At 38.6% G+C, this 24,998-nt stretch overlaps 3 protein-coding genes across 6 annotated transcripts; 2 read left to right on the forward strand and 1 right to left on the reverse strand.

The window, feature by feature from the left end:
- On the forward strand, positions 1-6,892 carry LOC112147254 (intracisternal A particle-promoted polypeptide). The gene is made up of 10 exons (XM_024273505.2): positions 1-450; positions 821-1,217; positions 1,302-1,513; positions 1,579-1,798; positions 2,971-3,126; positions 3,213-3,380; positions 3,461-3,598; positions 5,371-5,493; positions 5,564-5,784; positions 5,858-6,892. The coding sequence occupies exons 2-10, from the start codon at positions 887-889 to the stop codon at positions 6,080-6,082; spliced, it is 1,794 nt and encodes a 597-aa protein (XP_024129273.1). The 5' UTR covers positions 1-450; positions 821-886; the 3' UTR covers positions 6,083-6,892.
- A 1,120-nt stretch (positions 6,893-8,012) lies between these two features.
- On the reverse strand, positions 8,013-9,401 carry LOC112147256 (transmembrane protein 69). The gene is made up of 3 exons (XM_024273510.2): positions 9,245-9,401; positions 9,082-9,127; positions 8,013-8,993 (listed from the first exon to the last, which is right to left on the reverse strand). The coding sequence occupies exons 2-3, from the start codon at positions 9,118-9,120 to the stop codon at positions 8,280-8,282; spliced, it is 753 nt and encodes a 250-aa protein (XP_024129278.1). The 5' UTR covers positions 9,121-9,127; positions 9,245-9,401; the 3' UTR covers positions 8,013-8,279.
- gpbp1l1 (GC-rich promoter binding protein 1-like 1) lies at positions 9,401-24,481 on the forward strand. Of its 4 annotated transcripts, XM_024273507.2 has the most exons (13): positions 9,640-9,715; positions 9,806-9,862; positions 12,377-13,553; positions 13,751-13,865; positions 18,512-18,641; positions 21,200-21,528; positions 21,626-21,701; positions 21,788-21,984; positions 22,060-22,203; positions 22,297-22,452; positions 22,538-22,662; positions 23,661-23,763; positions 23,839-24,481. In XM_024273507.2, exons 4-13 carry the CDS (start codon positions 13,806-13,808, stop codon positions 24,010-24,012), a joined length of 1,494 nt encoding a protein of 497 aa, XP_024129275.1. In that variant the 5' UTR covers positions 9,640-9,715; positions 9,806-9,862; positions 12,377-13,553; positions 13,751-13,805; the 3' UTR covers positions 24,013-24,481. The 4 variants fall into 4 exon arrangements, with proteins under 4 accessions (XP_024129277.1, XP_024129275.1, XP_024129274.1 ...); XM_024273509.1 differs by lacking the exons at positions 9,640-9,715; positions 9,806-9,862 and adding an exon at positions 9,401-9,513; XM_024273506.1 differs by having other exon boundaries at positions 9,673-9,862.
- Positions 24,482-24,998: the final 517 nt, after the last annotated feature.

The raw sequence follows: 24,998 nt of genomic DNA on the forward strand, positions 1-24,998 counted from the left end.
TTTACAGAAAAGAACCCCGTCCCTTCAAAATAAAAGTCACTCTATATAACAAAGTTCGTTTTTTATTTATTTATTATTCAAATGTCCAATTGTGAGACATAAAACAAGTGGTTTGGTGTTGAGGCAACACTATCCAGTCGAGGGTTAAGTTTGTATAATGTGGGTTTATTTCTGTCTTTCTTTTTTAATGAAAAAAAATTGTAGGGCTATGTGAAAAGCATTTTGTGCTACATATGACAAAATGTCATATGCGTTTTATTTTATTTTATTTTATTTTATTTTATTTTATTTTATTTTATTTTATTTTATTTTATTTTATTTTATTTTATTTTATTTTATTTTAGGGCGGGTTGATTATTAAGACCAAAGCAATCGATCCAGAGCGCTTGGATCGACAGCCTGCGGATCACCGGAAGTTCGTTCGCTCGTACTTCCTCTGTAAACAAACCAGTAAGTTCTCGATAAAATCATGTGTTTCTGCTATTTTTGTCTGTATTTTTACTCGTGGGGATACTGTCGTGTTTCATTTCTTGAACTTTAAAGCTGTTATTTGTTTAACACCAGTCTTAGCTTTTGAATATAGCATTTTAATGCCCGCAGGCGGTCTGCTTGGTGGTTAGCATAGCTAGCTAACAGTGGTGACAGATGTTTTATTCGTAGTTTGTGTCAATGTGACTCTCTGATTAATTTACTTTTGAACTTCTGCGTGTGGCTTATTGTTAGACAGAGACAAGTGTCAGGTTGCACGTGCGTATCTGCACGTGCTTATGTTTGTTATTACACAACAGTTTTCAAATGTCTGCTTTTTCTGCTCTGCTAGATGCTGCAACACCTTACAGAGGAGGGGTTATGTCCTCCATGCTAACACTCCTCCGCCACGGATGCCATGTCCTCCCTGACAACATCTGCTGATTGTAGTGATGCTGTTGCTGCCATGGCAACCCCAGGGTGTGAAGAGGCTGTGCTGGCCTCAGATTGTCATGCCAGACAAATGCTGGCCCAAATGAACAAGCTGCGTCTCCGCACAGACTTCTGTGACGTGAGTCTGAATGTCGGGGGCCAGGTCTTCAGAGTCCACCGGCTGGTTCTCGCCGCCAGCAGCCCGTATTTCTCAGCCCTGTTCTCCGGGGGAATGAGGGAGGCGGATAAAGATGAGGTGCAGATCATCGGGGTGGACCCGGCCGTCTTTGAGAGTTTGCTGGAATTTGTGTACACAGGTCACCATCTGAATCACTCTAATTATGTTCTTTAGAAGAAAAAGAAAGTTAAAAATTGACTTTTTTTTTAAAAAAATTATTTAGGAGCGATCAATATAACCGTGGACAACGTTCAGGAGCTGATGGTGGCCGCAGATATGCTGCACCTGAACGAGGTGGTGTCCATCTGTGGGGAGTTCCTTAAAAGTCACATGGACTCATCCAACTGTGTGGGAATCTTTCAGTTCTCAGAGCAGATTGGCTGCTTAGAAATGTTGGAATTCACAGAGAACTACATCTACGTTCACTTTTTAGAGGTCTGTATGCAGAAACACCTTGTTTTGTCAAGTACTGTTGACAAAAAATAATTTTTCACTTACAGGTTTGTGTCACAGATGAATTCAGGAGTCTGTCCAAAGACCAGTTGGTCAGACTTCTGAGAAGTGAGGAGTTGAGAATTGAAGATGAGTACCAGGTCTTCACTGCAGCGATGGACTGGGTTCTTCAAGATGTGGCAAAGAGGAAAAAACACGTTGTGGAGGTTTTGGAAGCCGTCCGCTTCCCTCTGCTTTCCCCACAGAGGCTATTCAAGTACATAGAAGGTGAGCAATGGAGTGGGTCTTTAAGAAAAATAATAAGATGTCACATTACAACATGTGGGAGCATTAAAGGGGATATGAAACAGTAAAACCTACACAAAAAATTCATACTTTCTAGGCGAGTTTCTTTTAACTTTCACTTCAAAATGTGTGGAGATGTTTCCACTTTTTTCTGGCTTTGGACTTCCAACGTGAAATAAAGACTGTTATGTTTAGGCGCTCTTAAGTTTCCAACAGATGTAGATTATCGTTTGCACACTTGTAGTAGCGGACCTGCAACCCCTTTAAAAAGAAATTATTATTATTTGTACATGTGACTAAAAATTGTTGCGGCTGGTAAAGAGGGTTGAAACATTTGTGAAGAAACTGAACATTGTTTACATGAAAATTGTCTTCCTTAAGTGAGTTTTCAAAACAAAAGGTGATAAGCAAGAAAGAAGAAAAAAATCTAAAAGTAACTCATTTTTTTACCTGCATTTTGGAATGTTTTATGTGCAGCATTTAATAACCCAAAAAAGTACACAACAAATAAGACGACTTGAAAGTGTCTAGTTTTGAAACAAGTTTAAAAACACAAAGTAAAAAAAATACAAAAGCATATTTGATTATTTCTAAAGTTATACATTTATATATATGTTAGAATTTAAATTTTGATAATTTGTGGCTCTGATAAAGTAGCAGATCTGATAATTGCTTGCTTGGTGGTTCAATTCCCATATTAGGTGTTATTATATTTCTTTCCAGAGTATCTACCTCACTGTTTTATTTTTAAATAAATCACAAAATTATGCTTAAACACATAGGGTTAATGAGCAGAAAGTGATCAAAGATGTCCCTTCTTTTATTGCAAACAAACCTGAGTGTTGTTTAAATATTAGTGAAATTAAATTCTGTATTTTTTATTAAGTTTTGAACTAAAACTTATTATGGGTGAAATGTGGGTTTTCTTCTTTAAATGATAAAAAGGCACAATAAATACAATTTTGTCTTTTATTTTTCCTTATATTTAGGTTGATTTGTTACATTTTTTTTATTTTAAAACTTTTGTGTTTTTTCAATTTTTGTGATTAATTCCCACACACTTAATTTTATTTTAAAACTTTTGTGTTTTTCCTATTTGTGTGATTAATTCCCACACACTTAACTGAAAACTTTTGTTTTTCTTTTATACAAAGGCATTACCGACTTCAGCCTGCGGGTGGCACTGCAGACACTCCTGAAGGAGTACACTGAAGTCTCAAAGTCTCCCAAAGAAAATAAAATGTACAGTCAACTCCAACCAGCTAAGATGAGGCCCAGGCGGAAAGCCAGAAAATACCTTTATGCCATAGGTGATCTTATTACTTTATCACTCAGATTCTGATGGACAACAACTGAGGTGAAGCTCTGAGACTTAACGAAAGTGTTCTCGCTGCAGGAGGTTACACTCGGCTGCAGGGCGGCCGCTGGAGCGACAGCCGGGCGTTGAGCTGCGTTGAGCGCTTCGACACCTTCAATCAGTACTGGACTACCGTTTCATCTCTGCATCAGGCTCGCAGCGGACTGGGGGTGGCAGTCCTGGAGGGCATGATCTATGTGGTGGGAGGTGAGAAAACTGTCCCCTGCTTAGAATTAAAATTTACATGAAATAAAAAAACATATTTTAATATATTTTCTTCACTTTAGGGGAGAAAGACTCCATGATTTTTGACTGTACTGAACGATACGACCCTGTCACCAAGCAGTGGGCCGCCGTGGCGTCCCTGAATTTCCCTCGCTGTGGGGTCGGCGTTTGCACCTGTCACGGTGCTCTGTATGCGCTGGGTAAAGGTTGCTTCATGTTCAAGCATTTACACAAAAAGATTAATTCAAACCTTATACATATAGTGAAAAATATACGTTTTTACTGTCAATATCGAATGAGGAATTAAAGCTTTAATGCTTACTTTAAACTTTAAAAGTGGCAGTAATGTTGCATTCAATCCTAGATCTATGGTGGCCCTGATGTTCAAATTGCATCAACAAATCACTCAACGCAAAAACTTTAAAGAGCACAACAGCAATTAAATAACTAAAACAATTAATTTAAAAAAATGCATTTTAGAATTCTGAACAAAATTCCAGAAACCAAAATGTAATTCAATTAAAAAAGGAAACAAAATTAAGAAATAATCAAATCAACCTTTATTAGCATAGCTTTTTCTTACTGCTGTTGCCCAAAGAGCTTTAAATTTCCCTATTAAAGCCAAAATTTAATTTAAAAATATAAACAAAATAGCTAAGTAATCAAATAAATCATACTTTATTTGCACAACATTTTTCTTACTGCTGTTTACATAAAAATACTTTCCTATTAAAACTAAAACAAGCAAAAACAAATTACAAAAAATGAAACAAAATAAATAAGTAATCAAATCAAACTTTATATTTGTATAGCACATTTCTTACTGCTGTTACTCAAAGAGATTTATATAAAAATACGTTCCTATTAAAACCCAAATGTAATTCCAAAAAACAAAACACCATTTCAAAGAAAGAAACAAAATAAATAAGCAATCAAATCAAACTTTATTCGCATAGCACTTTTCTTACTGTCATACATAAGAAACATTTAATCTTGACACCAAAATTGAATTCAAAAAACAAAACACAATTTCAAAAAATGAAAAAAAATGTAAAAAGTAATCAAATAAAATCAAACTTTATTTGTACATCATTTTTCTTACTGTTGTTACTCAAAAAACTTTACATAAAAACATTGTCCCGTGAAACCAAAATGTATTTCTAGAAAAACAAAAAAACAGTTCCAAAAAATGAAACAAACAACAAAAAATATTCAAATCAAACTGTGTTTGCACAGCCAAATTACTGCAAGGTTGCATTAAATACATACATTCTGTTTTGATTTCTAAAATTTGATTTATTTTTATGATTTTTCTTGTGATCTGTAATGTTTTACGTTGAGTGACTCGATTTTCTAGTCAGGACCACCGTATACATCATATATTAAGTGTTCTCGTATTGGGACTCAGTGGAGGAATGATAGCAGCTTGAATCCAGTTGTGTAATGGTGGTTCAGACACAGGAAGTGGATTCTTTTTAGTTCCTTAGAGTCTTGTGGTTGAGTCAGTCCGTCCCCGAAGCTCCTCTTTAACTACTTAAGTATTTTGAGGAGGAATTCTTTGCGATTTTCCTCCGCCTCCTCCGAGGAGACGTGCTTGGTGCCCATAACACTCTTTTTTTAAATCCATTTGTTTAATCTGTTGGCCTCCTCTCCCCAGATCACACCACAGGACAGAAGATGGTTCTCCCCACATTAGACTGACAAAATATCTGCAGGATCTTGTTGTAGAAAGACTTCACATTTACTGAGTTAAACCATTCTCAGATCTTCAGTTTTTGCATCATTTCAGAGGAGCTTTGGTCTGCCCAGGCACCATCGTAAGGGTCAGGTTTTGTCTAGTAAATCATGACAGGGTGTGAAAGGTCGTATTTTAAAAGGCTTTTATTGTGTTGGAAATTGTAAAAGTTTAGCTTTCCAAAACTGTAAAGGTCGTTTTAGAAAGTCTAAGAGGAGACATGTCTCCTGACTGCAGGTGGCTGGATTGGATCAGAGATCGGGAAGACGATGGAGCGCTACGACCCGGAGGAAAACAAGTGGGAGGTCATTGGCAGCATGGCCGTCCCCCGCTATTACTTTGGATGCTGTGAGCTGCAAGGTTTGTTTGTTTGTTTTAATCAGTTTGATGCTGCAGGAAAAGATGCTTCATTGGAGTTTTGTCCCTGCAGGATTTATTTACGTGATCGGAGGGATCAGTGACGAAGGAATGGAGCTGCGCTCAGCTGAAATGTACGACCCCATCTCCCGCCGGTGGAGCGCCCTCCCTGTGATGGTCACTCGCCGGGCGTACGTGGGCGTCGCCTGCCTGAATAACTCCATATACGCCGTGGGAGGCTGGAACGAAGCGTTGGGAGCGTTAGAAACCGTGGAAAAATATTGTCCCGAGGAGGTAACGTGACTTTAAACCGTCCCCCTTCCAAGTTCTCTCCGTTTCGGTTTTTAAACCGGAAACGTCTGCGCAGGAGAAGTGGGTGGAGGTGGCATCCATGTCCACAGCGCGAGCCGGGGCGTCGGTGTCCGCCGTCAACGGGCTGCTGTACGCTGTCGGAGGAAGAGCCGCCAGCAGGGACTTCTCAGCACCGGTGACGGTGGACTCTGTGGAGATCTACGACCCGCATCTGGACACGTGGACTGAGGTGGGGAACATGATCACGAGCCGCTGCGACGGCGGGCTGGCCGTCCTCTGACAGCTGCCGACCTCTTGAAACGATGAAAAACGCTGCACCTTACAGGAGGTTTCTGTGGTATTCACGCCCCAATGCGTCTGTTTTTAACTGGAGAGAGTCCTGCTGTTACACAACTCACTGGTTTCCTTTTCCGTTATTCTGAATCACTTTACTGGACAATTAGTTTTGTTTACACTCCTGATCATTTCTCATCATTAAGAAATTCCAGTTTGCTTTTTATGCATCAAGAAAACTCTTGATGTCCTCCAAATCCTCCACAATCTTCAGCGTGATTGTTAATAGAACCAAATGATAGTTTTGAGTGTTTTTAACATGTCAGGTCATGCACTCCACTTGACTCTACTGGGAGATTTCTCTCTGTGTTGGTGCAGAAAGTTGAGCTTCTCAACTGCCATTCAAGTTGTTCCAAACCTGAGATGAATAGTTTGCACTTAATTTACATTTCAGTCACTGGATTGACAGGAACAAGTTGGGACACGGATTGATGAAAAAGAGTAAATAAAACATATTTTCTAACTTTTACTTGACTGTGAAATAATAATAAAATGCTAAAGAACTGGAAAAAAATTTTTTTCATTTCCAAATGTCAAAAAAGCCCAGCATGTTCTCTTCGTGTGTGTGTGTATTATTTTTTTTATAATTTTTTTTTCCAGCTTTCCCCCACAGTCCAGGGACATGCCTCATGGATTGGTTCCAAGTCGTTCTTTAGTATTGAGTGTTTTGATCAACAAGCAGGTTTCACATATTCAGATTTATGATCAGGGTTGCCAGATCTGAAAAAAGTGAAGGAATTAAAGCTTTTTCCATCTACTGATGGTGTTTTTTTTTTATATATATTTTTCATTTAAAGTCCCATTCCGATCATCTTTTGATCGATTTTAAAGTGTTCTCAGTGGTCTTTTAATTATGATTGTTGCTTTTAGCCAAAAATCAAAACGCTGCTGTTGTTTTCTGGGACATAGTTTCTGTAGAGCGGCAGTCGTTCATTAGAAATTTGTCTCTGATATGTGAACAGAACTGTTGGCGTGGAGCAACCTCCTTCCCGAGAGCTCACAGCAGGGAATCTGTGGCCCGCCAGCGTATTTTCCATGTAACAAAAACAATCATTTTCAAATGGCTTTTTTTTTCATCTGCTCCCAATTCTCAATGATTTAAATAAAAAAAACAACAGAAATGCCATTTGAATTTAATTTTCTTGATATATGCCCTCCATCATTAGAACATGTAAAAAAAAAAAAAAAAAAAAAAAACACCCAAAAGACAATTTTCATAGGAGTGTGTCTTTAAACTGTCATTGAGTTTTTTTTTTCCTTCACTGACTCAACAGAAATGTCATGCTGGTCCTGAAACTATTTTTATTTCCTGCTGCTGTGTTACTTTTTTGTGCAAAAAAATCAGATAAATCTCTGAAAATATTTTATTTCTTTGAGATGAATTAATGTGTCACATTTACAGCACAACCTCACATTTGAGATGTAGAGTTTAGATTTGTGGTGCCTTCTAGAAGTTCAGAAATGAAAAACCAAAGTAAGGATTTCCCTCTAAGTCACTGGAATTCTTTCTGATTTGATCAACATGTAAAAAATATTGTGAACCATAAAGAAATGAATCTGCAAATATCTTCTGATTGATCTTTTAATTTAAAGATTTTAATAACTTACTCATTGCTAATGTTTTCCTGTTCATCTTCTTAAAAAAAAAGATGATCTTTTATGCCTTTTTAAGCATTTAAATGGTCAGATTCCACTTTTCTGGAAGTTTTTACAAGCTTTTAATTGAATGAAAATCGTTGGGAATATTACATTTTTAAACTGAGCTTAGGTTGCATCTGTTGTGCTTTCTTTTCTCGAGGGCTGATAAAGGAGTGGTGTAAAATTCCACCTCTCCAATAACATATTTAGGTTTACCCAGAACAGAATAACTGGAAATAAAACAAAGTGTTTAATTAGAGGGACAACACTACCTCCATCCTACATTAAGGTTGATTTCAGTCAAACTTAGGTGTAAAAATACAGGATTTATTTAAACGCTTCAAAAATACTTGCATTTATAACAGTTTACATTGTAAATTTATTTCACAGACTAAACATTGAATCGGTAGTTCCAATTTAAATGTACTTTTTGTAGCATTTTTTACAAAAACTTTCTCGCACATGCCAACTAAACATGAACTTTTTTAAGTTTGCCTGATTTGGATTCACTTCCAAACCTCTTCGATTTTCTTCTCTGTGCAAAAATGTTTAAGAACCAGAGAAGCAACAATTGAGAATGTGGCAACTAGAGTCAGAACAGTCCTCATGGCCTTAAACCAGGCGGGATAACCAGGCAGCAGCGTCAGGTCATAATGCAGCGACAGGCCCAGTCCCATGATAACTAGAAGAGCTCCCTCTGTGAAATTGTCTTTGCAAAGCAATGCTAACCAGGCCACGAGGGATGGCACCACGCTGTTCCCCAAGTTCATCCAGTCGGGCTGAGCAGGACTGCCTGGGGGGATGGCAAACCCCCAGCGGGCGCCTCCGAGGAAGGACACTATGGAGGCTCCATACACCATCTGAGCAAACGCCACTTCAGGATAGAAGGATTGCGTGGCAGCCATGACGAGTGGGGCAGACAGGAAGGGGATGAGCCCGGAAAAGCCGAGGTACAGAGCTGGTTTGGGTGCCTGGGTGAGAGCCTTCATGCTGAAGCTATCTTGGCTCTTGCTTCTTCCCTGTGAGGAAGCAGCTCCTGAGTCATTTTGGCAGAGGCGTGAAGCGTGCCAGGTCACTGGTTTGATGCTCAGCAGCCTGTTGGTGGAGGCTGCCCTTCCTGCTATCAACACAGAGGATCCTGGGAAATTAAACTGCAGCTGGGGTTTTGTTGTGTAGCTTGGGACCTTTAAAGTCTGCGAGAAATGTCTCCACACTGGAACCTGAGATCAAAACAATCCAAAATTAAACATTGATTTGTCTTTCTGACAACAACAACAACATATTTTTATTCATTAATATGATACTTACCCCATATGTTACCCATCTTCCAGATAAAATTCGTATCATTTTCAACCTTTAAATATAATTTAAAAAGAAAGCTTAGTCAGTGTTAAGACTTAGCAGCTAGCACTCAACAAATTAGCTTGTTAGATACAGGCACGTTAGTGAAAACTACATATCTTGCACTTACTTAAGTACTGAGCAGAACTTGTTTATTTTTTGCAAGCCAAAAATGTTTATGCGGGCCGGTAAAACACACAAATAAGGTTAAGTCGAACTAGCTAAACTGGAGGTCGTTCACTTGCTTCTGTAGAATCGGTGCTCGATTAAAAGCCTGCCTGCTTATATTAGTGTCGGCGTTTGCTATCGATTTATAAGGCTGTTGTCGGCGGGGATGTATTGAGTTGTGTTCACAGTCGCAAATTCCGTCTCAAAAGATGATCAGCAGCTACACTATCTGTAAGCATAAAATTAACTATAAATATTTATTTGAATGTATTTAAAACGTTTAAAATTGTATAGGATTTTTTTTTGTTTAGCCTTGTTGAATTCACTTTTAATTAATAAAACTTCGAACTCCCCAAGAAAGTTTTATAATCACGAGAGGTCTTGAACGCAGCATAGTTAAGGCTGCACGAATCCCTTAGTGCCAGCGCCAGTGGTAAGCGCACCTAAAACCCAAACAAACATCGACGGCCCATTTTTCAGTGAAGGTTATACTTGCTAAAAAGCTTAATCTCCTTGGTTCTAGGAGCGTGTTTGTGTATTTGAACTATTCTGCTCACTTGACCGCCTTTCACCACACAAGGTACGTGCTAACGTCTTGCAACATTGCAAGTTAGCTCGCTAGCAGTTAGCAGGTGATAAATGTGTGCTGCCGCTGCTAAGGTAGCCATTTTGATACAGTGTTGTTCCAGCCGAGCCAGGTATGTTTACCTCCATTGTACACGCTGACAGCTGCATAAAGATTTACTTTGAAGCACATTGGAAAATAATTGATTTATTTTTATAGGCCTAATAACAAATGTTGCTCTAACTTATCTAAATTACTTCAAACTTTAGTTTCTTCGACTTAACAGGCTAGGTATCGATAGCAAGTGGCTAACAGCAGCTAACATGAGCTTCGGCTCACTAGTATACTAGCACGAGCATTTAGAACTGATTTAACTGCGAATTTACCTAATATTGAGGTTTATTTCGGTGTATTAGTATCTCTTTGATTCAATAATTGCTATGCTACATTAAGCACAACATTTAAGCTAGCTAGCTTGGCAAAAACGTGCGCAACCGATGAGTTGCTGCAGTGTTTATCGGATGTGTTGCTTGCTCACGTTGGTTTAAGGTTTCAGAAAGTATTTTTCTTTACCCAATTTAGCCGTTTTAACTTTGTGTTAGCATGAAATCGCTGTGGAGTTGATGTTTATGCTCCACACACACTTCAGCCGTGGTCAACTCATTGATGATAAGCTGTTACGTAATGGTTACGAGAAAGGGGGAGTGAGTAAAGCTTTTATTCATTTGGAGTTTTTACAACTTTAGCTTAATTTCGGGGATCTTGAACTCAGTTTTGTGGGAGGATGCAGGAATTTGGCATATTTCAAGTTAAGGTTGCAGTAGATTGTGTGGGTGTTTATCCTCACTCTGATTTAGAAGTTAAAAAAAAAGAAATGTTCCGCTCCTTATTTTTAGGTTTTGGTGTTGCTTTTATCTGAAATGTCCTTTCTTTAATCACAAAAATGTTTTATGCACTAATTATTTGTATAAAACCATTGTTCAGCTTGCATTCTTTGAACTTTTATGATAAAATTAAATTCAAATTGAGTTTTTAATGTTTTCTTTCTCTCTCTTTTTTTTTCTTGGTCATGGGATAGTTTTCATTTCTTCACATAAATAAGACATATATTTAAATATATTTTTTTATTTATTCAATTTAAGGGCCAGAAATAAAATGAAGACTGTCTTATTTTAAACCGTTTAAATATTAAATAAAGGTTTACATTAAATATAACACATTATTCATTATTAAACAGTCACTGTAAGCATCTAAATTTAAATATTGTAAACAGTAGAATAACTCAAATGGTAATCTTATTCAATACTACTATAGTTTTGATCACAGAGAAAAATCAATTAATTTTGTCTATAGTCTACATTATAGAAATGAGCTAGAAAGTGTCCCATAGGGCTCCAGTGACTGTTTTTTTTTTTGGGTGTAATTTAGCCAATCACAATCAAGAAACCGTACACATAGTTTTTAGAAAGTGCAGGGGGATGCATATTATTGATTTTATGACAGGAACCCACAGTTTAAATTTGAATGTGAGTTATGTTGGGCCCGGACTTTGGACACGCCTGCATTAGTTAGAATCTTGCATGCATGTATTTGCAGACATTGTTAGACAACAAAATGATATGAATAATGTTCAGTTGTTCAATTTACTCTTAATTTTCAGATTTTTGTCAGTTTCACATTCAATTCTGAGTAATGTAAAGGTGCTTAATGGATGATTTAAAAAAAAAGATTAAAGGGAGGATGCCCATATTACTTTAAAGTCATTTGCATTAAAATAAAATAAAAAATCCTAAGAGATCTGCAAACAAAAAATCACTTGCAAGTTGTGATATTTCTGTTTTAGTTTCCTTTCAATAAATTGCATTTTGAAATTCACAAAATGAATTAACCACCCTGGATGGATGTTTAGTCAAAATATATTTTTAAATGCCAACAATCAGCAATAAGTGAAGTACTTTTGAATTCCTAAACTCTAACAGATAAAGACATGTTCTAAAGAAGTACACATAAAAAGTTCATTGATTAACCAGCTCAGTGGCCTTGTGGTAGAGTGTCCGCCCTGAGACTGGATCACACCCAGCCCGAGTCATACCAAAGACTAAAAATGGGACCCAGTGCCTCCCTGCTTGACACTCAGCTGGATTGGGAGGTTAAACCACCAAATGGTTCCCAAGCGCAGCTGTGTCTGCAGCTCACCACTCCCCCAGGGGAGGGGTCAAATGTGGAGAACAAATTTCACACACATAGCTGCATGACAACTGATGGGACTTTAACTTTTGATTATTTGAGTTTTTCTATTCTCTTTGTTTTGTTTACTTTTTTAAAATAAATACTTAAGTGGTAGCTTTAAGTATTTTTGTAACATTTTTTTCTTACTGAAGATTTTACTAAATATACAAACCTTTTCCCTTATGCTTGACCAGCATCAGAAACTACACAGCACAAATGACTAGTTATTTGTACCTGCTCAGGCTGTTTAAACGTAACATTTTCTGAATCCTAATTCTGTGTTTGTATTTTTTGTTGCAGATTGACTTCCTGTGCCCATAGATGAACCATCAGCAAGACACGTTAAACTAAAACATCTACTTGAGTTGGAGATAAAACACAATTAAAGAAGGAAAAGCCCAAATTTTGATTTTTCCGGATATTTTTCTTTTGGCCTTCTTCCAGATCTGAAGCAGGCAGGTTGAGCTGTTTATTTTTGGGAGCTGAAGGACGCTCATGAAGGACTTTTGACCTCGCATATCTTATGAAATCAGAGTTGAATTCTTTATCCTCGCCAGTCAGAAATCTGCGGCTAATTCAATGGGCATCTATCAATTGTGATAGTAAAGATCAATACGACAGAAACAGCCTTACGATGCATCCTTTAGCAGCAACTCGCTTTCATTAACCAAAACTGAAAATGATCGCAATGTAACATAGAGCTTTACTTCCTTCATTGTCATGTGACTTTGAACCTCCTGCGCGCTATTTTCTGCTAATAAGACAGTCTTTTAACCACTTGAATGAGGTGAACCGTGGTGCGGAGAACTCGATTGCCATTAAAAGACTGTCTTCAAATTCATTTTTTTTTTCTTTTTTTTTTTCTTCCTCCTCATGCTTTATGGTAGATCTTAAAATGATTCGGTAAAAGGCGAATCGGCTGAAAGTGAACTGGCACACAGTGTGGCAGGACTACACCTGTCTCTTCCTCCCTCTGGTGTCAAAGTGGAACTGCTTCCAAGCTGTCGTCCATGTTTCAGGACAGTTCTCCATCTGATTTCTTTAGTTGAAAAGAAGAGTTTGGTTTTTCGTCCTGGATTTTGACTCATGACGAGTGGAGTAAAGGCTTTGAAGACGTTGACGGATTCGACCCACCAGCGAAGAAGCTTCCCCTGATTAAACGCAACCAGCAGGAAAACCGCTTGGATTGAGTTTTGAGAAGCCTCTTCCCAACCCTCGCTTCAGCCAGCTTTCTGGATCCCTCCAGATCATTCCCGCCAAACTTTTTGCTCATCTCCAAGTGTTTCATCCTGGACGAAGGGATCTGCCTCTGGAGAAAGGGGCTGAGGTGTCCTGTTGGAGGTGGTGTGGGGGTTTTTGGTGTGCTGCTCCCCATCTGTCGGTGCACACGCTCCGTCGTCAGTGCCAGCAGGCCTGAGGAACAGAGCCCAGCCGGACCAGGAGAGAGGCAGAGGACTTCAGAGCCACAGACTCTGGGGTGAGTTCAAAGTTCTCCACACAGATTGAAAGCCGGCATCATTTAATGCAAAATTCTGAGCAGGAGCAATCAGCGTTTCAAACTCTGCTGTAGCAACTAAAGATTTCTTTTTTGGACAAATCATTTGAAGTTAATTTAATCATTAAAACCAGTAGGGGTTTTGACTCTTTTGTTAAAGATTTTTGTGGTTTTTCTAGATCCTGGCCATGAGGTTTGATGCCTCGATCCACTGACCGGAAACACTGGACCTAAATGGCGCAGCATGACTTTGTCCCTGCCTGGCTTAACTTCTCCACTCCCCAGCCTGCCAAGGTAGAGGAACATTCGAGCGCTCTTTGAGACGTGTGTGCAATGACCAGACATGACATTTGTGGCTGTGTTGGTCTTTGCAGAAAGGGACTGTAAAATATCTTCAGTGGTGTTCGTAAAAAAGGGACAAAGTCCCACTTTGACCATTTTGTGATCAATTGAATAAGCTTTCCTTGTGAACTTTTAATTATAATTATGCTAAAAGGGTATCGATAATTTCCAGAATCCACTCGATTCACCAGAGCCTGATTATTTTGATCCACTCAATTTAATTCCTTTCGAATAAACTTTGATTTTAAGTGGTTTACACATTTGTTTAGAAATACATTAATAGTCTACTATATGTTTTGAAGATATTCATATTAATCTGATACTGTTCACATACTTTCAAATGTATTAGTAAAATAATGAGATTAATATCATACAGTATTACATGGATTCTCTAAAGGAGAAGTTCTAACAAAAATGTTCGGATCATTGACGTTGTAAACATTGTTCTGCTTCTCCTGGAGGGCTTTTCAGTTTGGCCACTAGGTGGCGATCGTCCTGTAGCATTACTTTATTCCAGAATAAGAAGAAAGTGCAAAGAGAAAAACTGTACTTTAAAAAATGGTTTTTAAACGGTTACTTTAAAAATGTTTTCTTAAGAGTTTGGAAAATTAATTCCTATTACAGTATAGTATATAAAGATGTCCATTCAGTCAGCAATGTTCAAGTCTACTATGTTGACTAATTTGGTGTAAAAATCGTCTACGCTAATTTGATAAAGTCCATGTTTTCTATTCTCATGCAGAATAACGTTGGAGTTTAAGTTTATAAACTAAAAATAAACTGTGCAGCTTTACCATAAGTAAACAAATCTTCAAAATAGAGTGTCGGTGTACCTTATTATTTTCAAAGTAAAACTAGTGAGTGTGTTTTTAGTTGAATAAATGAGACTGAAGTTTTGTTTACTGCCAAAAGTTCTAAAAAAACAAATTTACTTCACTGGAGCTTTAGCTCCAGTGTTTGCAGTCTTTTGATTCCAGTAACTGTTCAACAGTTTTCGTAATTAACATAATTCCAGCGGATTCTGAAGCGGCTGACACTGGCTTCACACAAATTTGCTTTAGACCGTAAAGTGCTGTAGAACTTTGAGGATGGAGAATCTGGGGAGAACCTTTTCAGGATTTTTTTGTTAACTGTTACTCTTTCTTATGGGGTCCAGATGACCCAAGCTTTACATTAACGTGTGAACCCCTCCATGATAAATGTGGATGAAGGTGGACAGGATTTCATGTCTGCCATGGACACAAGTGAAAATCAAAAATCATTAGAAAAGTCAACATACCCAGAATAGCACAAGGGTTACATGATCATAAACAACAGTGATGTTTTGGTTTTGTTTACTTAAATTAATCAGAGAGTTGACCTAAAAAAAAAAAACTAAATATTTTTTGCGTACTATTTCTATGGGAAGTTCAGACAACGATTTAGAGCAGGGATCAGGAACCCTATAGCTTGCAAGCCAATTATGACTTTTTCTGTGCTAGCAAATAGCTGACCTGGGACCTTAAATTTTTTTATCTTTTTATAAGCTGAAATTGAAATTCATGAACTATACATGTAAAATTTCTATTTCTGTGAATGCACCATACGCCGAGCATTAACAGTACCATACATGACGTGAACGTCCACGGACTGAGTACCAGGGCTACCACCTTTTGTTAAAAAAGAAAAAAAAAAGCACACACATTGCGTAAACAATTGCTGACTAATCGACTACTAAAATAATCATTAGTGACAGCCCTATTCACCTCTGAGTTTTGGGGGATCTTTTGGCGTGGAGCAACTCTGCCAATTCCTTCCCCATTGCTGAAAGCTCTCTGTTTACATGCTGTCCCACTAGCTTACAGCCCCTCACAACCCTTAACCAAACATTAGTGGTTATTGGAGCTATCAGTCGTACAGTTTTGATTCAGACGCAAATTCAGACAAGGAAAACAGAGACGTACATGGATCTATTTGACTCCATCTGATGGAGCGGAGCAGGGAGCTTGTCGATTTTAGTTTGTACGTAACTTTTTTTTCCATCTTCCCCTGGTTCACCGCAATTTGAATAAAGAAATATTCTGAAATGCAGTTTTATCCTAATTTCTTAATATACATCCTCCATCAAAGAAAAATGCTACAAAAACATGTTAAAAACCCAATTTTCATTAGAGCAGGTCTTTAAATGCTGATCTAAAGGAGCAGATCCTTTGTGACTTCGTGATCACTTGTTCCTCTGGGGTCAATGTGAGGTCAGCGTGTATGGATTAGGTCCACTATAGCAGCTTTATGTCCTTGAATTTAATAAGATCTGTGTGGTTTTTGCTGACCTCCCTGAACATCTTGGTTCTCTTCTTTGGTCCAAACAGTAACATGATCTTTGGTATGAGAAGGCTGACCTCCTCCTGAAATCTACAGTATGAAACCTCAACTCATGGGGGCAGTGATTGTGTTTACATTCACTCTATATACCTAAAGATTGAAATACATGTATTACAATAATACAATAATTCTATCCAGAGATATTCAGTTTTGCCTGATAATTATTCTTAATCATTTTGATACATTTTTAGCTCAACAATTTTGCTTTTTTGTAAGAATAGACATGCTTGTCTTTCATTTAAGGGGCAAAAAGTTCAAAATCTATTTTGGAAGAACTATTCTGAACAGTTTAATGGGGTGGTGATGAGCATTCTGAATGTTAGAAAACACAATACGCACTTTTTAGAATGGATGCATAATTTTATTGTGAGTGAGCTGTTGAATAATGTGAAATTTTCTGATCAAAATTCTGATATTTTGGCCCGAATATGTCCATCTAGGCAAGCTTTTCAAAAAAAAATTCAATATGCGTTACAAATATCTTAAACAACAGTTCAGATGGACTTTATTATCCTAACGAGAAAGACAAACAAATATAGATAAAGGACTCATGACATATCAGCAAAGTCATTGAGAGGATGAAGCGTTTATAAGGATAACTAAAATATAATGTATACATATTTTGATTTACTTATTTTGTCCGAACAGAATTTTGATACACAAAACCAGTTGCTTTATTTTCTTCTGAGCACATTTTTTGTGCATTTGTGACAAGAAATTAAATTTTAGGATAGGAAATAGTTTCTGCAGAGCAACACAAATTCATTTGAAAATCACCTCTGAGTTGTGGGTGTGGGGCAACGCCGCCCCCGTTTTCCCTCCTCATTCCTGAGAGCTTAGAGAATTAGTTTTTTTATGTCATCAATAAGCTCTTTTTTGTCTGTTCCTGATTCACAACAATTAGAATAAATACTCAGAAATGCCATTTTTAATGTAATTTTCTTAACGTATATCATCCATTATGAGAAAAAAGCTGCAAGAATATGTTAAAAACACAATTCTTATCATCTGTATGTAGCTACTTTTTAAATATATCTTAGCAAAATGTATTTAAATTGGTTTTGTGTGAAAAGAAGGGGTTGATGATTGTTTTCTGATTATTAAATTAACTTTATTTAAACAGAGACACAATCGATTTGCTTCAACTCTGTTTTGCCAAATTCTTCTTGTTTTTGCAGACTGCTGCACTCTCTCTGCTGCTTTTCTTGCGTCATGAATAGATTGTTTAGAAACTCGTTTATTTTCAGGCGGATAATCACTAAGCAAAGTGTAGCGGAGCTTTCATCTTGCTCCTGCAGCTGCATCCAAATCTAGATATGTGCTTTAAAGAACAGGAACACACTCCTCCTTTTTTGGAATGATGAGGAGCAACTAAACTGTAGAAAATAAGATTTAATTCTTTCATTCTTTAGAGAAACTGAAGATAAATTCTACAAGTGTAATTTTTTTTGTAAATGAGTGTGGGCTGTTTACATAAGTTTTTTTTTTGTTTGCGTTGGAAGCTGTTTCTCAGGTCAACTAAAATAGTGAACCTTGAACTTTGTTTAAATCTCTGTTTCCTCAGAATGTTTCCTGCCATCAAAGTCCAGTTAAAAGAAGGAAATCACATTTTTTATTTTAATTCTCCACTCCAATTCCCTTACAGTTTTCCAGTTTAAATGCCATAAATGTACAGACTATGTTAAAAAACAGATACTTTTTCTTTAGTTAGAGAAACGGTTGTAAATGAATAATTTTATGTTGTAAACGTTTCTACACAGATGAGCATAAACAAAAAAACGAGACTTTAGTTTCTGCCCTGACACACGACCTCGCTGACATCTGCTTTGACTGACGGCTCTGCATTCACTTGACAGGATTGGAGCTGCAGCTTATACAGTATAAGGAGATTTTGTGCGTCTGAAGTAATCCGAGCTCCCCGCCGTTGCTGGCAGGAGTGACAAACGCAATCAGACGTGGCCTTTGAACCTAATCTGATAACGAGAACATGATGCAGAAAAGAGCCAGGACTTTCAAAATAAACACCATTTGGGGGGATTTTATTTTGTTAGTTTTGTCCTTAAATAGACGCTTAGACCTTAGAGTCGTCATAACTTTTCTAAAATGGTATTTTATAAATATCTGAGCTCATTTCATCATAGATTATTAACTCTTGAGGATATACAGATTGTATGTAAAGAGCATCATCTCCCCTTCTGTGCACAGTTTCCTCTCTGACTATGTTTTTTTTCCCACAGTCCCCTGCTGCCAACCTTGACAAGCAAGGTGAGCCTCACCACCACAGAGACGCCCGGACTGCTGTGAGCCGCCGCCGCCACAACTCCTCCGACGGTTTCTTCAACAACGGCTCTCTGCGCGCCCCGCCAGGTAACCGAGCCCACGCTCGTCCGTGCAGGACGGAGTTACAAACATTTTCTCCGCTGGAGTTTTTGACTCGATTCAGATTCTGCTTTGTTTAGGTTTTATCTCTTTCACTCCTGATATATGTCGTGGCTTTTTGTTTTAAATAATAGTTTATTCATTAGTTGATGGTGTTTATACGTCTTATATTTTATTTACAACTTTATTTTAGTTCTTATGTCTTTATTACTTTATGAGTTTTGAAAGCTTACTGTTGTTTTTACCACTTTTTATTTTTTGTTTCCTTTAGTTTAAAGGAGTTCTCTCAGTTCAATTCTTGTTTCTGTTTTTTATTTTTTAAGTTCTTATGAGACTTTAATGTTTGTTTGTGTGTTATTTTGGGATGGATCTTTTTTTCCCTTTTTTTTAAGACCCAGACTTATCATCATTTGATCTATTTTTAAAAGCATTCTTTTGAAAATGTCGGCCCATAGTTTCTCCATAGTGGCAGTAGTTTGTTAGAAATTTGCCTCTGAGTTGAGGGATGGACGTTTGCAAGGAGCAACACCGCTCCCCTTCCCCTCACCGAGCTTGTGGTCCACTCAACATATATTCTATGTCACAAATAAGCTCTTTTTCTAACACAATTTTTTTTCGTCTGCTACTGATTCACAACAATTCAAACAAAGAAATACTCAGAAATGTAATTTTAAGTTAATGCTCTTTGTGTATGTCTTCCATCAACAGAAAAATGCCAGAAAACATGTTAAAATTTCATTTTTTATTAAAGTATTTTTAGATAATGGAAAGCATGTTCTATAAATATTTTGTTATTGAAGGATGTTTGCAGCTGAGCAGCACAGATCTGTCGATGTTGGGCTAATATTTCTGTCAGCAACAACAAAAACCTAAACCTTCACTTTAAAAGTAAGCTTTTATTTTGTAAACCTTTAAGGCATGCCTTGGTACTAATGTCTCAAACAGGTTTTGGACTTCCTTACAGATGTGCATCATTACCTGATAATGGAGTGGGAGCCTATAACATAAAAAACTAATAAAAAAAACATGTTTATTGTCAGTTTCAAAAGCCACAACAGATTTAGAGTAAATCTGTAAATGAGTAAAAATAAAAATGTAACCATGTGCAGCAAGATTCTGAACATATTCTAAGAAACTTCACATCCTAAATTAGGTCCTGTCATGTAAACACTTTTCTTCAACATATTTTAGCACCTTATTCACAAATGAACACATCAGAAGAGGTGTGGGGGTGTCTTTTTTTTCTTCTAATCTTGGATTCTAGCCCTTCAGGGTGAGCTTGATGTGAATAGTGGGCTAAAAACTTCATGGCTCCACATGATGGAGGAGTTGTTATCCCGTTTTATTTGAAGTTGTAATTTTGCAGCTTAAAATGAAGGTTTAAAAACGTTTAAAGGGGTAAAGGTTGCAGGCATAAAGCTTGAGTCGTGTTCTACTGACTTTAAATCAGACGATACTCGCTGTAACAAATGAACACGCACAGTTCAGGATTTACTCCCTTTTTTTGAAAATTCCATACATGAAAATGTAGTCCATGAACTAACTTGAAATCTCTTGTTTATTTTGATCAGTCAGAAGGATGATTCACATTCACCTTGAATTTGTTTCTCTCATAAAAAGTGGAGTTCACCCATGTGCTTGATACAAAATATTTTCTGGAGTTTATCTGGGTCTGTGTTGCTTTGTCTGGTCCTGGAGCCCTAAATATATGACAGAATACAGTTGTTATTTGTGATTTCACATTTCTGTTGTTTTCTCTGCATATTTGGGTTAGCGGTTTCAAGAGTCGCATATGGTGTTTCTGAATGTGCCGTCGCTGACACGAAAGCAGGATAAAATGCCACTTCTCCTTTTTTAAAGTTCCTGCTAAACACTCTTTTTTTCTGTGGTTTTAGCCCAAATAGCTTTTTATAGCAAAAAATATTTTTCATAAATCACTTTTAAATACGTGTTGTTAGGACTATATTTTGTTTTCTTTTTAACGTTTTATCTCCTTTATAAATTCCTTTTAAAATCATTTCTACTATTGAGATGAATGGAAATGAGAAAGCACAGATAATCGACCATTAAAATGCTGTTGTTTTTAAAACTAAAAGAACACTTAAAGAGATATTAGTGTGAGAACTCTGCAACATACGAAAATAAGTTTAAAGTTGTTACTCAGTTCCTGTTGTTTACATCTGATTGTTTTTGTTCCTTCTTGTATCTTTGCTTCTCTGAGTTTTAAAGTTTATTTTATTTTGTCAGGGAGAATAGCTGGTCTTTAAAATGAAAAAAAAAAATCAATCCAGAAGTAACATAATTTACAAACAAATAGTAAAATTGGTTTTGTCCGAAGAAGCAGGTTAATTATAAAATGTTGTCTTCAGGTCAGAGTGCAACTACCTGGTCAAAGGTGATGTTTGGGGGTCACTTTGAGAATTTTTTTCAATTGACAATAATTAAGATAAAATTATAAAAACAAACAAAACTGATCTAAATAATGATTTTCTTTGGTGTCTCCAAAAGTTTCACCTTCTCTGTGCTTTCTGCGTGTTTGTCTGCAGGTGATGGCTGGCAGCAGCCCTCGCTGCTGCTGAGGCACGACTCTGTGGACTCTGGGGTGGCCAAAGGGGGGCACGGCGGGCTGGCGGGGGGCTCCTGCTGGAAGGACACATCCAACTGGCACGGGGCGCCTCGCGGGGCCCAGGACGGCCACCACCATCAGGGACGTCACCCCAAAAGGCCAGGGGGTGACAGGGACAGGCAGGGGGGGCACCGGCAGCGCAACGGCAACTTTCATCCCCGTAAAGGAACCTCGTACCAGGACAAGTTTCCCAACGAGGAACGCAAAGACAGCAAGGATGACAAGCTGAAGTTTGTGGAGGAGGACTTTGTAAGCAGATGATTCAGCATTTTACATTTCAAGTGTTTAGTGATCACTAGAATCCGGATTAGTCATTTTTTTGTCTTTATTTTTTTTTTTTTTTAAGCCTTCCTTGAACCCTGAAACAACTGGAAAGCCTGGGACTCAAACGCGCGCAGTGGCTCCCCATGCTGGTGTGTGGGGTAAGAGCGTTCGGCTGATTTCTTTAATCGGTGTCCCTTTTTTTTTAATAAAAGTTTCCCTATCAATAATTCATATTCTGTTCCAGAAAATCCGCCCAGCGGCAAACAGATGGTGTCCAAAATGCTGGTTATCAAAAAGGTGTCGAAGGAGGACCCGAGCACAGCCTTCTCTGCAGGGTTTGCCACCGCCGGCGCTTTGCCCACCAATGGCAGCAAAGCCCCCATCACAGGCTCCAGCGTCTACAAGAACCTGGTCCCAAAGCCTGCCGTGGCCCCCACCAAAGTACGAGGCTTTTGCTTTTTTTGTTTCTAGCAGACGTGAACAGAATTGTGCAGTGAATGTGTGACTCCTCCTCAGAGCGCACAGTGGAAATCTGGAGGTAGAGAGATCACAAAGCCGGGTCTTCACATGCAGGGCCGAGATTCGGTCTTCACCAGCCCCGTGTCTGCAGCCAAACCCAGCACCCCCGCCAGCGCACCACAGCACAACACCCAGAAAGAGGTGAGCGCCGTCCTCGCTCATCAACTCCAGAGGGAACAGAAATGAAGCTGATATTTTGGTTTTCACACTATCCCGTCCTGTTCATCCTCACAGCACCCCTCCAGCACGACTCCCCCCATAGATATCGCACCGTCAAGGCTGAAGCTGATGCGCCGCGGTCCAGACCGCAAAAGTGAGTTCCTCCGAGCTCTGAAGGACGAAGGAACCGGAGAGCTGACCACAAGCAGCAGCCCAGGAACATCGGGAGAGGTGGGAGTGTGTGCAGCTCGCACCGCCAATGTATGAGCAAGTATGAGGAAATGCCCTCATTGATGCGCTTTTTCTTTAAACCCAGGGTGAAAGCAGCACCCCAGAGCCCAAACCATACAGCGAGGAAAACTGCCACGAGAACGGGATGTCATACTCCCTCAGTGACTCGGACACGGAGCATCTGTCCAGCTCGCTGGAGGCGGAGCACAGGTACGGCGCCACTAGTTCAGAGCTGCTGAGACGGGAAACTAATAGTTTTATCCAACCATGTCATCTTAATGAAAAATTATGGTGCAGAGGTAGCCAGCTTCAATGTTAAATCAGTGGTTCAGACACGAATTAAAGCCCCGCTGATACTTTCTGATACTAGAGCATGTAGTCACAGTTGGAAGAAGCTCGATGTAAAATGTTGAAGCAGTGGAAATCTGGAGAATCCCGCTCCAGGCTTTTTCTTTCACTGCTCTATTCCAGTATATAAAAGAGTTGGTGTCATAGAACCAGAATCATTCAATTCTCATTCATGATTGGTATTTCTGTGTTTTGAAAAGGAAGTTACACTTACGTCACTACCAAATCTGAGTCCTCGATTGGTCAAACTTTACCTTTTATCACATGTTTATCAACGTTTTGTAAGTAGAACCCAAAAACGATTTTAAAAACCTCTGCCAAAGTTCTGAACACAGAAGCCCAAAACACAAGCGCTTACATAGTTTTCATTGGAAGTGGTCGACTGAACGTGCATTTCTGAGCCCGGTGTTAGTAGAGTCAGTATTTTGATGTCGTTTTTATGTACTTCCTTCACAGAGCAAAACCATCAGCTTTTTAGACAGTTTGTCGGTTTTAGTATCAGCTCAAAGTCACTGAAATATTGGAGTTTATTTCCAGGACAATTATTGATTTCTTATGGAAATCAAAAAAATACTACATTTTTTGGGGTATTTTCAGGCTAAATCTACCAAATATGTTTTAATTAGGGCAAAAAAAGCAAATGTTTATTGATGTACAAAGTAGAGTAACCCCTAACCAGGAATGATGGGATATTTTTTGTGAGATCAAATCTTGAAGCTTGACTCTTAAGATATCTCTGCATTATTAATTATTGTCCAGTTATTGAAAAAAAAGTCAAATGTGTTTTTGCTCTTTGAATCTAAGTAGCTCTGTAACTAGAAACCCCAGGAGGGATGTTGATTCCACTTGTGCTTCTCCAGGTTGCTGAAGGCCATGGGGTGGCAGGAGTATCCAGAAAACGACGACAACTTCCTGCCTCTGACAGAAGACGAGCTGAGGGAGTTCCAGACTAAAACTGAGCAGGTGAGGAGAACCTTCAGCCGGCGCCGCCGTCCTCTTCCACCCGCCGGTCCTCACCTGTGCTTCCCCTTTGAGCAGCTGAAGCGCAACGGCATGCAGAGAAACGGGGTTCTGCCGAGGACGCGCGGCGTGACCCTCCACTTCACCCCCTGGAGGAGTGTGGCGGAGGCGCAGGAGGAGGACGAGGGCTCGGAATCCGACACCAGTAGCAGCAGCCAGACCTCTGACGACGACGACTGCATCAAATCCTAACGTGGCTTTACGGAACAAAACAATAATAATAATAAAAGAAAACAACCACATAAACAAAAACAGCCAACACCACATCTCAACAAGCAGCCCCGCCCCCTGCTCCTCTCTCTGTTTTTAGATCACCGTTTGACTTTCTTTTGATTTCTTTTCTTTCGTTTGTTTTTGTTTTTTTTGTTCTTGCACAAGGGAAAAACCAATCATATCCCAGTGAAGGAGGGGATTCCTGCGTTTTCCTGCGGTTCCTCCTTTTACTGCAAACCCTGACCTCTGACCCCCCACCCTTCACCCTCCTTCCCGTCTCTTCCTCGCTTCGTGGAACTGAGGTGTTCATCAAGAAAAGAAGGGCAACGAATGCACACTTGATTCTGCTTTAAACAGACTAACTCATTTCATTGATGATGCTGATGACACATTATTAATGATATTAATAAAAATTGGTTCCTGACAAGCTGAGATGTTTCAATACAAACCTGCCTGCTGTGGTGTTTCCGTCTGGTGAAGAGCGGTGTTGTGAGGGGCTGTAAGCTAGCAGGAGAGAGTGTAAACTGATGTGGGAAGTAGGGGTAGGCTCCAATGGCTCCGCCCACAACTTCTAATGCTGCTCTGCAGAAACTATGTCTAAGAAAAAGGTGAAGACCTCCTGCTGAGAGGAGATCCCTGCAGTTATTGATTACAATGAATTTCAGCTTTAAAACTGAAAAGGGGAAATCCAAGTTCTGTTTTTTTTTTTTTTGCAAAAAGATGAGCAAAATAGTAAAATCCCAAACTAATCTACTAGAAGAAGTTTTAACAGCAAGAAATTTGCTCACTAAAGCTGGAAGAAGTCTATGTAGACACTTTAAAGACCCACTCTGATGAAAATCGCGCTTTTAACATGTTAGTGGTATTTTTCTGATGTTGTAGAAAAAAATTAGGCTTAAATTTGCATTTCTGAGTACTTTTTATTCAAATCGTGCTGAATCAGTAAAGCTTATGTGTTGCATAGA

The sequence above is a fragment of the Oryzias melastigma genome, linkage group LG17 (assembly GCF_002922805.2).
Source record: "Oryzias melastigma strain HK-1 linkage group LG17, ASM292280v2, whole genome shotgun sequence".
In the NCBI taxonomy this organism is placed as follows: Eukaryota; Metazoa; Chordata; class Actinopteri; order Beloniformes; family Adrianichthyidae; genus Oryzias; species Oryzias melastigma.